Source organism: Octodon degus, unplaced genomic scaffold, assembly GCF_000260255.1.
Source record: "Octodon degus isolate 3935 unplaced genomic scaffold, OctDeg1.0 scaffold00135, whole genome shotgun sequence".
Lineage (NCBI taxonomy): Eukaryota > Metazoa > Chordata > Mammalia > Rodentia > Octodontidae > Octodon > Octodon degus.
This window is the reverse complement of record NW_004524711.1, coordinates 5,641,862-5,654,341: the sequence shown is the minus strand read 5'-3', so window position 1 is coordinate 5,654,341 and position 12,480 is coordinate 5,641,862. Positions and strand designations below refer to the sequence as shown.

Below are 12,480 nucleotides of genomic sequence, written 5' to 3'. Positions count from 1 at the left end.
AGGTGTTTCATTACATCAGCACACAGTGCACTCAGACACTTGGTCACACAGTGAGTGCACACACTTCTTGGCAGAGGATGGCAAGTGGGAGGGAGGAGAGGTGAGTGGGCCCAGGAGCAAGAGGGCAGGTCAGAGGAAGGTGGCAGATGGCTGGGGGAAGGGATGGGTGGGAAGGAGGATGGAGTGCAAGGACATCAGACAGAACTGAGAGGCTTCCTCTGGGCTCAAGAATCAACACGGCCCCCACAGGCACGGGGCCTGAAGAACATCTGGCTAAAGACCGGGTCAGATGGTATCCAGGTCCCTAGCAGACTGTTCTGAACTCCTTGTGGCTTCAGCTATGGCAGGAGGAGTCAGGTAGAAATGGACTTGATAAGGAAATCAAGGGTTCCTGAAAAGGGGCACTGGCAAGAATACCCAGAGGAGCTGGGCAATGGCAACAAGTCTACTCTGAGGCCAGAAAGCTCCTGCTGCATACCCCGTATGACTGTCACCTGCTGCCAGCCCCAGCTGGTCAAATCACCAAATCACACCCTCCTCACTCTCTCCAAAACTCCAAAAGTCCTTCAAAAATCAGCTGGCTTCATCCAACCCTGCGTACATTCATAGACACATTCTTACGTGAGCTCTACCCATGCCTGAACTTCACCTCGTTGGCCACATCCTAGTTCCCTTCCCCCACACATGCATTCCCCTGCTAGGAACCTGCCCAAAGAAGCCCGGGTCCAGGTAAAACACCAGGATCAAGAAAAGACCACTGTTTTCCAAACCCAACAGCTCCACTTTGGCTCATTATTGTCCACATCTGCCCTTGACTTCTATTTGTGTCCTCTCTCTGTCCTCTACCTGTTTCTTCTCACCAACCATCCATCCATCCATCTACTGGGCAATCCGAATGTCTGTGTGTTGCAGGTCTTTTGCTAAGCTAGCAAGATACCAAGGTCATCGAATCTTGGCTCTAGCTTGGAAACACTGTCTTACAGACTTAGCAGTAAGACAGCCTTGTGAACAGGTACATCAGAAGTACCCCAACACCCACCTATGCCTGCCCTGAAAGCTGGGGCTCCAGCGTGCTCTTTCTATGGTGGCCTTACAGACCCAACTTCCTGCTCTGGAGCTTAAGGCTACTCAGACCAAGAAGGGTGGGGCAAGACAGAGACATTATGACTAGGGTCTCCAGGGTGAGAGAAATTTAGGAACCAGACCTGGGACAGTCAGAAAGGGAACCTGTCCCCAAGGCATTGCTTAGGTCCCCCTGCCTCCTACGCTGAGCCTCTGTGCTGATAGTACCTTCTGCTTCCTACTCTGGGGGCTGCCTTAGCTTGTCTGCCCTTGGCATCACACCCTATCCTGGTGCCAGAGGCCCACGGCAAGTTCATACACCAAACAAGAAGGCAGGGGTTGGCTTCTTGCCCATCAGGAAAGAGGGAAGGGATAGAGGGTGTGGCCCTAATCTCAGCTTCACACCCTCCTGTCTCCACAGGGACCAGGCCTGCCTTCAGGGAAAGGATAAGGCTGTGTGAGAGAAGGGTCAGCTGACCTCACCCACCCCACACGGGCAGGCACAGCTCTTCGGGCTTCTTTCTTCCTCTTACCCTCCCTCCCAAATCATAGCCGGGGACACAGAGGTGCAGACAGGATGAAGAGAGTCACTACAAGACAACCAAGGCTGAAAAAATAAAGTCAATGCTTTTTCAAAAATCTTATTACAATAGAAACACTGCCAGGGCTGGGGATCTAGTGGCACAAGCGCCTGTCTGGGAAGTACAGGTTCCTAAGTTTGATTCCCAGTCAAAAAAAAAAAAAAAAAATCCTCCTCAAAATAGTCCAGCTTCAGATACACTTATCCCCTAGTTCTTGTCACTTTCTGAAGCAGTTCTGGAACTCCTCCGTGGTGAGTGATTTTTTTTTTTTTTTTTAACCTAACCTGTTGGGTTGCCGAACTGTCCTGAATAGATTCAAAATGTTTACTTTCACGGTCATTTTGACTTTGAGGAAGAGCCAGGAATCACACGGTGCCACATCAAGTGAATGAAGTGGATGAGTAATGCCTTTATGAGGCTGCCTTTCTGCTGGATAGCGCTCGGCAACAGCACTCACTATATTTTTTATCTTAACCTTATAGAGACTATCAGTGAAGAGGACTTCCAGAATTGCGTGTGTTTAAAGCAAAGTTAGCGTCTTTTAGCTATAATAAATTTTGTCAAAATTTATTTATTTATGTGTGTGTGTGTGTGTGGCCAGCTCAGCCCACCAGGGGGCGGGGCTGGCTGGCATGTGGTGCTGGGGGATTGAACAGGGTCCCTGTGCTTTGCTAAGCTTGTTCTAAGTAGGTGCTTTAGACCACTGAGCCATCTCACCAGCCCCTTTGTCAAAATTTAAACATTCACTGTATCTTTCGATCACCTCCGGTACAAGGGTTCAAGAGAACCTTGTCTCCTCCATGGCACGTGTCTCAGGCTCACTGCCAGGACACCTGACGTGCTCCCTGCATAGAATGATTCCTCTGGTGCCGAAGGTCCTACATCTTCCTGACACCTGCCAATATGAAGGTATGAATGTACCCGACTGACAATAGAAAATGATCACCAAGGGGGCCTGCCCATTAGCTCAGGTGTTTAAGTGCTTGCTGAAACACAGCAGTCAGGCTCAGGATGCTGTGGATCGATCCCCTCATCCTCAAGTCAAACCAGACCTAACCTGAAGGCTTCCCGAGGGCCCCCCCCCCAAAAAAAAAAGAAAAGAAAACGATCACCAAGAGACATGCAGGAAAATGTTCACAGCAGAGCTATTCAGAATAGCCCCAAACTGGAAACAACCCTAATGTGTATCAGTAGCCAAATGCTAAATCAAGTGTATTTCACAGAATGCAACATGATCTGAGAAGCAACAATCTACAACTGCACATAGAACACAGATGAATTCACAACCATAATACTAAGCAAAAAAGTTGGAAACAAGAGGATATGTATGACACCCTCCATTTACAGGACAAGTAAGTCTGCACTGCGAGAGGTGGGGAGAGCAAGCAACCCTTGGAAGGGAGGCAATGCCTGCAGGGCAGGAAGGGGGCTTTCTGGGTGCTGGTGGGGCTCCACTTGTTTACTCAGTGCCGGGTGAAAGGGGGTGAGCTTCAATTAGTGGAAGCTCATACATGTTTCTGTAGTTATGAAATACCTCGATAAACTGGAAAAGTGCCTAATATTCATGAGATAAGGGGAGTCACTTCACCCCTCCCTCCCACTTTTCCTCACTTCACCTCCAAGCCAAATCTTCCCACTTCTGCCCCAGATCAGAAGCGGCTTCACTGGGCACTCTCCACAGTCACGTCTCATGCAGAGGACTTCCTCACTGGCCTGGGCTCCTGGCTCTGCCTTTCCCTCCCTCCCCACAGAGCATGGAAGAAGAGGGGGCTCATGGGATCCAAGAGCAACTGCACAAAGCCTTTTCAGGGAACAGCTCCCAATAGCCCTGCACCCCAGGCCCCTCACATGCTCTCCCCTCCCCTCCTGGCCACCATCAGCTTGTCCTACAGCTCCTGGATTGAGTCACCTCCTCCTCCCCTTCTAGCCCAGCTCTCTGCTACCATTTTCCAGGACAGCCTTCACCTTTCCTCCACACACTGCTCCCATGGTGCAACCTGTGCAGTTCCCGGCTTGGAGTCTGCTCCCTCTCACTGCTGGACTGATACCCCCAACCCAAGCACAGGCAAGAAAAGGGCTCTCCATCCCCAGCTCCCAGCTCAGTGTCTGGCTTACAGCAGGTGCTCAAACATGCTTGGATTGATGCTGAACAAACGAATGGTCAGGCCTGCCGGGCACATAGGTAGTCTTGGAGGGAGGCAAAAATCACATCTGGGGCAAAATTCCCACTTGTCTGGGGACATCTGGATCGTGGTCCTGGTTCGGCCACGCACTCACAGTATGGCAGAGTCAGATGAGTTGGGTGAGTTGCTCCCTTTCTCTGGGCCTCAGTGTGCTTGCTTATGAAATGCAAAGGTGGATGTGACATACACTAGCATGGGTGGGCTTGAAGATGTAGATGATTCTCTGTGTGTGTGTGTGAGAGAGAGAGAGAGAGAGAGAGAGAGAGAGAGCGCACGCATATGCACCTCCCTAGCAAAAGCATCCATACCTTTCACAGATTCTGTGAGAGAAATATGTGACCTCAAAAGGCTCAGAACCACTAACCAAGATCATTTTTCAACTCTAAGGGTTGTTGATTCTATAATCAGAGAGAAGAGGAAGTAATCTAACCCAGAGCAGCAAGGGTTGGATTAGACCCCAGAATTTCCATCAGGTTTATAGGACCCCACAGAAAAAACACAAGGAGACTGCAGGCCCTGGGTCCCCCGGAGCTTCCCAAGCTCAAGGGGGGTCTGGGCTAGAAGAAGCAGAGACCAGACAAGTTGACCTCAGGGCTGGTCATGGCAGGGAGGAGGCAGAATCAACCTGGAGCCTCTTCCCCTTTGCTCCCGCCACCATCAGACAAGCACCCACTTGTCCTGGGATATGGCACAGAGCAAGGAGGTGAGGTTGGCACCTGGAGATGCCTGCCAGGCCCCTTGGCGCCCAGGTCAGAAAAGGTTGGCGGGAATGCTCAGGAGGGGTGCCAAGCCTCACCCTCCTCCCTCCTGAGGCCAGCACATGGGGCCAGAGGAGGGTTCAGATGCAGGGGAACTGTGGATCAGAAGCTACTGGGAGGTGCAGGACTCATGGGCTCTGACAATGCAGACTAAGGCCTGCAGCCTCCTCAGGGTGAGTAGGAAGAGCAGACCACAAATTCAGGCCAGGGGCAGAAATAGGAAGGCTGGGGTCTGGGGGCAAACAGCACTCCGTGGAGAGAGGAGGTTGCTTGTGAAGCTGAGCCAGGCAACATGGCCAGGAAGAGCAGCAGGGCTGGAAATGGAGTCAGTGACAGGGGCCCAGCCTGTGGCTCAGGCAAGAAGTGTGGGCTATGGAACCCCTGGCAAGAATGGCAGCATGTCTGTAGCAGAGCCGTCAGCAGGAGGGCTCTGGCTGCCAGCCCAGATGCCTGGGTAACTTCTGAGCCCTGGCTCTGAGGGGGTGAGAGCCCGAGAGATGTTTATCCACCACAAAAACGTGGGTACCACGCCTCCTCCAGCAAGGGCCCAGGTGATAGGCGGCAGCTGCTCTTTCCTGGGCCACTCAGTCTCCTGAGAGCTGCACTGTGAATGGGGCCTGGGCAGGGGGAGAGCTACCGCCCCCACAGCCCCTGCTGGAGCCAGAGCCAGGGCACACGGTGGGGCCTCGGTTTTATCCATGCAGATAAAGGACGGAATGAGTCACAGCAAGTTCTCTCAAGGGGCCGCTGGGAAACCAGCTCATCCGAATGCAGACATACACTCGGTCTTCCTGTCTGTGTCCCTGGTGCTGTCACACAGCAGCACACACACACCTCCTGTTCCTTCCCCTCTCTGTGGTCACCCATTCCAGGGACCTGGTTCCCTCCCCCCAACTCAGCTGTGACTGTGACTGTGACCCCCCATCTCTGTCCGCCCTCACTTGGTCCAAAGACACCCATCCATCCCATGGGGGATGGGCCTGGGAGATGTGGGGGAGAAAGCTTGCTGCAAGGAAACTTGGACCAACAGAGTCCTGAGCCCACAGGCCTAGGTCTTAGGATGAAGTTAACAAAGAGAGCTTGAGGACAAGTGGAAAGCATGGGCAACTAGATGGCCTCAGCCCCCAGGAACTCTACCAAGTCCACAGGCAGGAGCTGACAACAGAACCTTGGGTGCCCAGAGGTCTGAGGTGACTCCCAGGGTTCTTTGCACCAACCCCAATACACCAGAAAAACAGCTCCAATTCCCAGAGGAAAAGCTCAGATTGGGAGGACTTCCTGGCCAAGAAAGATCTGAGCTAAACACAAATAAGGCAGAGAGACTATGACCTTCTCGCCCCCTGACACCTTCAAGGACAGAGGAGGAGGTAAGGTTCTGAGCAGTGGCAGAACCCTGATGATTCCCAAGAGGCTCCACTGTCTGACAGTTCTGCCTTGTCACCTACATTCCCCACCAGGACCAAGAGGTAGTCCAGGGTGCCAAATCCATGCCCAGGTCTCCTTCAGAATCACACTGGCACAAGAGCCACTGTGAAAGGCCAGGCAACAACCACATCCCCAGGAGGCTACGGCTGATGAAGAACTCAGTGTTCAGTTTACAAGTGCCCAGTGCTGTGCCTGGCACTGTGGAGTATAACCACAAATATGCCATAATCTGTGCCCTGCAGGGACACTCAGTTAGGTGGGGCAGAGGGCAGTCACCCAGGCACACACAACACACACGCGCACACATGCACGGAGCGTCCCAGACAAGCCGGCTTCACTGGCGGCCCCAATCAGGAGGCAGCGATATGGCCTAGGGTGTATGTGCAGGCACCCCATCTGCATGCCTCCTGTGGGGGGACGCAAAACCAAAGCTTCACCCAGAACACAGCTCAGCAGACAAATCTGAGGAGCTGCTGCTTTCCTAGGCCCACCAGGAGGAAGGCTGGGGGTCTGCAGGAATCCTGGAGCACCGCTGGCCCCAAATTCCTCCTGCTCTTGAGAGAGAAATCTGGGTCTGGCAAGGGGTTTTGGATGCTTTATCTAGAATAGATACATGTCTCCCTGGTCAGCTCCCCACTCAGGGCTCCAAGATTTACCCAGAACCAATGGGGGGGGCACCCCATTGGTCACCATCCTGCTCGCTGTGCTGGGACCCTGCTGGCTCAGAGGCCACCGGATTCCTGGCTAGAGTCCTCTGTGTGGGTAGGCAGCCACCTCTCTCCCTTGCCCTGCTCAGGGGACGTTAACCCTTTTCTTCCCTTACCCAGCACTCCTGTGTCCCCTCCGGCAGCGGCTCCCAGCCCTCCCCAGAGTTGTTTGTCTTCCTGAATCAAGCCCCACATAGCCTCCTCCCAAGGGCACAAGAGACCAAGGTGAGACCGACACGGAACTGCCTGTCCTCCCCTGGTGTAGTCCAACCCTGCTCCTGGGACGGCACTTTCCGGGCTTGTCTCTGTACCTGTGTCAGGTGGCCTGGGCTCTGCGGGCCACCCTCTCCAGACCAGGGCGTCCTTCCCGCCCAGAGTCCTACCTGGAGGAGCAGCCGCCGCCTCTCGGCGCGGGCCGAGCCCCGGGGCTCCCTGCTCTCTGCCCGCGCGGGGGCCGGGGGGCTCCCCGCGGGCGGCGAACCGCAGGGGGGCCCGGGCTCCAACGCCTCGCAGCACACCAGGCTCACGGTGCAGCCCATCCGGCCGGGCGCCCGGCGGGCTCGGGGCGGGGACACGGGCGCCCCGGGAGCTGGCCCGCCCCTAGCCTTGGCGACGGCTCGGCCCAGGGCGGCTACAACGCCGGGAGGGGAGCGGCGACGCCCCCAGCCCGGGCCCCGCCGAGCCCGCGCCTTTGCCGCCGCACCGCCAGGAAGCCGGGAGTGCTGGCCGGGCGAGGGGCGGGGACGCGGGCTCCGGACGCAGCCAGTGACGGAGACCGAAGGGCGCGGGGGGCGCGGGGAGGAGCGGCGGCGAAGTCCGGGGACACGGGGAGGGGACAGGGTGAGTTAGGAGTGAGAAAGAGACCCGTGGGGCAGAGAAGCAGATAAGGCAGAGAGTGAGCGAGATACAGACGCTGCGAGACTGGGGTAGGGATGCAGACGGGGCCTCTAAGAGGGGAAACCATCAGGGAAGGGACGAGGACAGGCAGGCTGGGGCATCGCGTGTGCCCCCTGCCCAAACTCCTGGAGTTTGTGAAAACTGCTCTTGCAGGTCTCCGCCCTCTGTTCTGTCCCCTCCACACTCCAGTGCAGCCCTGCCTGGGAAATACCTGTGGCTCGCGCAAAGCGCAGGCGCTGGGCCACAGCCCACCAGCGGAACGCCTGACTCCCTGCTGGGCACGACTTCCCAAGTTTCGCTTCCCTTCCTTGAGGAGCTAGTGTGTTGACTGGGCACTGGTGACAGCCCACATGGGACTCCTGAACAGGCCACAATGGAGAAGAGAGAAGGGGACAGGTGCGACCCTTGTCCTGGTTCACACTTGCGGCACACTCCAGCCAAGTAACAGTGAAAAGACAACTTGGAAGGACCGGTCTGGTCGGCACCTCAGGCTTTTTATGCCATCTGGTGGTGACAAGGAAGAAACACAAGCGACCGGAAGGAAACTTGCACAGCAGTAATTGCTATCACCAAGTCTGTGTTTGGCCAACAGGTGGCCCTGCCCCAGGTCAGCCTGAAAGAAACCATTCACCACCTCACCCACTCTGCCCCAGTGCCCTTGATCCTGCACCCGCCACTCCGCCCTGCCAAGGCTGGCTCCTCCCCCTCACGGTGCTGGGCTGGGCCTGCCTCACTTCCTAGACCACAGTGCTGTGTATTGCTCATAGTGTCTGGGGACAGGCTCAGGCTGCAGAGCGGTGTTCTCCAGCCCCAAGTGGCCAGGCCTTCCCAGGTGAGCAGCAGCAAGGGCCCTGGGGCTTGGGGCTAGCTGTGAAGGGGGAGGGCTGATGGGGGGACCTTCAAAGATAGGGGCAAGGACTTCATAGAGGATCTGGTTAAAAGAGGCTGCAGAGACCCTCCATTCAATCCCATGGTTTTACAGATGGGGAAACCAAAGCCCAAGAAAGACAAATGATTTGCCCAGAAATGCAGGGTGACTGAGTAGCCAGCCAGCATGAGAAACCAGGTCTCTTGACTGCCAACCCTGGGCTATCTACATGCCACTTGCCTCTTCCCCCTCCCCACTGACCTCCCTTCCCCTTTTCTCCTTTCTCCCTCTTTCCCCTCTGCTTTTCTCTTATTCACCATTATCCACTTGGGCCCTGCCCAAGAGGCAGAACACCTGGGTTTTCTACACCATGCCTAGTCTCAGCTCCAGGATTTCAGACTCATCCCAGCAATCACCAGGGCCACAGTGTCCCTCTCTGAGCTCCAGGACTCACTGGGAGAGCAGGCTGAGTACCCTGGGAGAGGGCAGCAGGACTCAAGCATGGTGTCCTTCTCCCCATAGTCCAGCACCCAGCCCAGATTCTGGAGCCTCACTCTGCCACCTGCTTCTCCTCGAGGACTGCACTTTTTCCACTCAGCTGGGGCCCTGGAAAGGATGAATGTGGGTATGTAGGAGGATGACACCCTGCTGAGGCTGAGGACTGTCCACTGGTAAAAGCAGGTGACATACTATGGGCCAAGGTCCTGAGGCACAGCATCGCTCAAGTACTGTCCTAAGAATGTAGATTTACCCTCCCTGTGTCTGAGGTCGCTTTGCATGAGAGTGCTCATAGCCTTCTAGGGCTACTGTGGGAATTGAATGAGACCAATGAGCATGGTTCCTCACCCCCAGGGGCTGCCCATCAGATGCTGCACCTTCATCTTCACACACTGTCCTCCAAGAAGGAAGCGGGGTTTTCACAATGCTAACTTGGCTGTGTGACCCTATATAAGGCACTGTCCCTCTCCAGGTTCTGCCTGTTCCTTTATATAAGGAGAGCGGGCCAATTAAACCCAGTGGGTCCTTCCTGGGCCACCTTGGAAGTCACAGAGACTTGAGTCATTTCCGATATTCATGGCAAAAGAAGGAGTCACCCTCAAGGTCACCAGAGACCTGGAAGGTGAGTGTTGCAGGAGAAGCAAGGGGCCCCAAACCATCTCCCCCAGAGGCCTCACTCCTAATGTCTACTGTCTGCCGTTGTCCCAGCAGCTGCGGTTTCTGCCATCCTCCAGAGCTATGGCAATGGGAAGGGGCCAGTGACAGACACCAGCGCTGAGCTGCACAGGCTCTGCGGCTGCCTGGAGCTGCTGCTGCAGGTGAGAGCACCTGCCCCCACTCTCCCTCCCCGCTTCCTTCCTTTCCTCTCCCGCATACTCTCCCAGGCCTAGATAACCAGAAGGGCTTTCCCAGATACAAGGGAAGATAGCTGTCTCCCTTGGGTGCTGTGTACCACCTCACCTCCCTCAGTCAGCAAGCCCTCTGTGGTATCCGACCTCATTCCTGGAAGATGTCGCTGCAACCTGGGAAAGGAGGTGGGGCAAAGCTGGGTGGGGTGAGACCAGGGTATGGCAACAGCCAACTTGCTTTGAAAACTAAACCTTCAGAGGTATGGGTGTCCCAGAACTGGTGCTTCTTGTGACAGATTACAACACAAATCATAACTACCACTAGTTTTTTCATGAACATTAACAATGTGCCAGACCAAGTCCTTTGTTTGCCTCTACTTTATTTAATCCTCATTCTTTGTTTTGAGACAGGGTCTCACTGTGCAGTCCAGGCTGGTCTTGAACTCACTATGATCCCAGGCTGCCTTCAGACTCACTATAATTCTCCTGCCTCAGCTTCCCAAATTCCGGGTTTATAGGCATGTACCACCATTCTCCGTCTAATCTTCACTCTACCTTTGTGAGATGCTTGATGACCTTCCCATCTGCAGATGAGTGTCTCTCCTACTCTGACTTCCTCCTTCGTCACTGCTGCATGTCTGCTGCACTACAGCTCCACTGCCCTTGATCCTCCTAGAGGGGTACCCCAGGCATGTGCCTCCCTCAGGGCCTTCACACTTGCTGTTCCCTCTGCCTACAATGCTATTGCCCCAGAAATTTACATTGCACAAGTTCTCATTTTCTTCCAATCTAGAAGATTTCTCTGGTTGCTGTAATTTAAAATTTCAGCATACAACACACACACACACACACACACACACACACACACACACACACACTTCCTATTTACTTTTTCTCCAAAGCTATCATCACCACCCAACATATTGCATGCTGTACCTATTTCATCTGTTCATTGTCTGTGCTTCCTACCAAGAGACAAGCTCTATGATGTCACTGGTGTGTCCCCAGAGTCGGAACAGGGCCTAGAACATGATGAGTTCCCAGTGAGTGCTCCTGAATGAATAACTGGGAACACGGAGGCTCAGCGAGACCAAGCATCCTGCTCGTGGTCACATACATAGTCAGCAAGGGCAGAGTCAGCACCCGAGACTCGGTCTGTGTGCTGGAGCCTTCTCCTCTCCATGGGCTGCTCTGTATGCTGCGGTGTGAGGTGGGCTCTAGGAGGAAGCATTTCTACCTTTTCTTTCCCTCATCTCCACCCAGTTTGAGCAGAAGGAACAGAGGAGCTTCCTGGGGCCGCGGAAGGATTACTGGGACTTCCTGTGCACTGCGCTGCGAAGGCAGCGAGCAGACATCAAGCAGATCCAGTTCATCTCCTTGCAGGACAAGGTAGCCACTGCCAGGGCAGGGAGCAGAACAGCGCCCTGGCACCAGGCCTTTGACAAGAACAGGGGTCAGACGCTGGCTTCCTGAGGTCCCTTTCTCACCCACCCCTGCTCCCCAGCTGTCACCCTCGCCTGATCCTCACTTTCATTGACCCGGCCCTCAGCACCCCTCCAGCCACCTCTCTCCTCCCTTCAAGTCCCCCAGCCCCTTCTCATCAGTCCACTCACTGCTCCGGTCTTAGCTGGCCGAGCGTCCTCTCTCCTAATACCACCCCCTCTTTGGTTTGGGGTGCACTCTGTAGCTGAAGACCTCTCTGGGCAAAGGCCGCGCCTTCCTCCGCTCCTGCCTGGCCCGAGGGCAGCTGGCTGAGACCCTGCAGCTCTGCCTCCTGAGCCCAGAGCTCACCAGGTAGGACTGCGGGTCACCCCTTCCCTGACTCCATCTGAGCCCACGGTGGCCCTCACCTGTGGTTGGCCCAGCTTCAAGGATGATGAAATGAGAGTCAGACAGGAAGAACAGAGGAAAGTCAGACCTAGGTGCAGGCAGCATGAAGGTGCCCAAACTCTTGTCTGGGAAAGATCTACCCAGAACCCCAGCAGCAGCTGATTCTTGAGTTTGGGGTGGCAATAGCACCGGAGTCAAGAAACAAAGGTGCTGTTGTTGCTAATATAGGGAATGGTATGGGCCTCGGAGCCCTCTGTTGTGCCCCGAACTCCAGGGAGACATCCTGGACTCTCTCTATACTCTCAATGGAGTGACCTTCGACTTGGACCTGCAGCGGCCAGACCTGGATGGGGCCTGGCCCATGTTCTCAGAGTAAGTGGGTGCAAGACTTCCCTGCTCCTGTGGCTCCCCACATCCCAAGCAAGCTCTGAACTCTCAGCTTCCATCCCCATCCATTTCCTTCTCCCTTCTTCTCCCTGACCTTGATCCTCCACATCTCTATAATGCTGTTCCATAATGCTGCATACCATACACAGTCCCTTGAGCCTGACTAAGTGGTTGGCATGGAAGGTTGGAAGGCTGAGTGGATCCTGGGGTGCTGGGATGGGATGGGATAGATCAGTGGTGGCAGACCTGTGGCACACATGTTATTGTGTTTTTCTTTTAAGACAAAAAAATGTTAATGTGAAGTTGTTTTTTCTCAACTAAAACCTCAATATTCGGATTTAATTGTAGTTTTGACACTTCACCATAAAAAAAGTGGGCTTTGGGTTGCAGTTTGGCACTCTGTCTCTAAAAGTTTTGCCATCACTGGGATGAATGG

General features: G+C 54.7%; 2 protein-coding genes across 5 annotated transcripts in view; one reads left to right on the top strand and one right to left on the bottom strand.

Annotated features, from left to right (window-relative positions):
- The window catches only part of LOC111812663 (collagen alpha-1(I) chain-like), a 61,027-nt gene extending 51,665 nt beyond the window's left edge, over nt 1-9,362 (bottom strand). Inside the window, exons 1-2 of the mRNA XM_023701409.1 lie at nt 9,328-9,362; nt 7,100-7,275 (exon numbers count right to left, since the gene is read on the bottom strand). Of these exons, the coding sequence (XP_023557177.1) occupies nt 7,100-7,275; nt 9,328-9,362 (211 nt within the window). The remainder of the gene's footprint in view (nt 1-7,099; nt 7,276-9,327) is intronic.
- Rufy4 (RUN and FYVE domain containing 4) overlaps nt 8,383-12,480 on the top strand; it is a 20,715-nt gene continuing 16,617 nt past the window's right edge. For 2 of the 4 annotated variants that reach the window (XM_023701413.1, XM_023701411.1), the window contains exons 1-7: nt 8,383-8,445; nt 9,004-9,106; nt 9,452-9,601; nt 9,691-9,797; nt 11,091-11,216; nt 11,515-11,621; nt 11,886-12,029. In XM_023701413.1, the coding sequence (XP_023557181.1) occupies nt 9,556-9,601; nt 9,691-9,797; nt 11,091-11,216; nt 11,515-11,621; nt 11,886-12,029 (530 nt within the window). In that variant the 5' untranslated portion in view covers nt 8,383-8,445; nt 9,004-9,106; nt 9,452-9,555. Of the gene's footprint in view, nt 8,446-8,595; nt 8,647-9,003; nt 9,107-9,451; nt 9,602-9,690; nt 9,798-11,090; nt 11,217-11,514; nt 11,622-11,885; nt 12,030-12,480 lie in introns of all 4 variants that reach the window. The other 2 variants (XM_023701412.1, XM_023701414.1) reach the window with 2 other exon arrangements.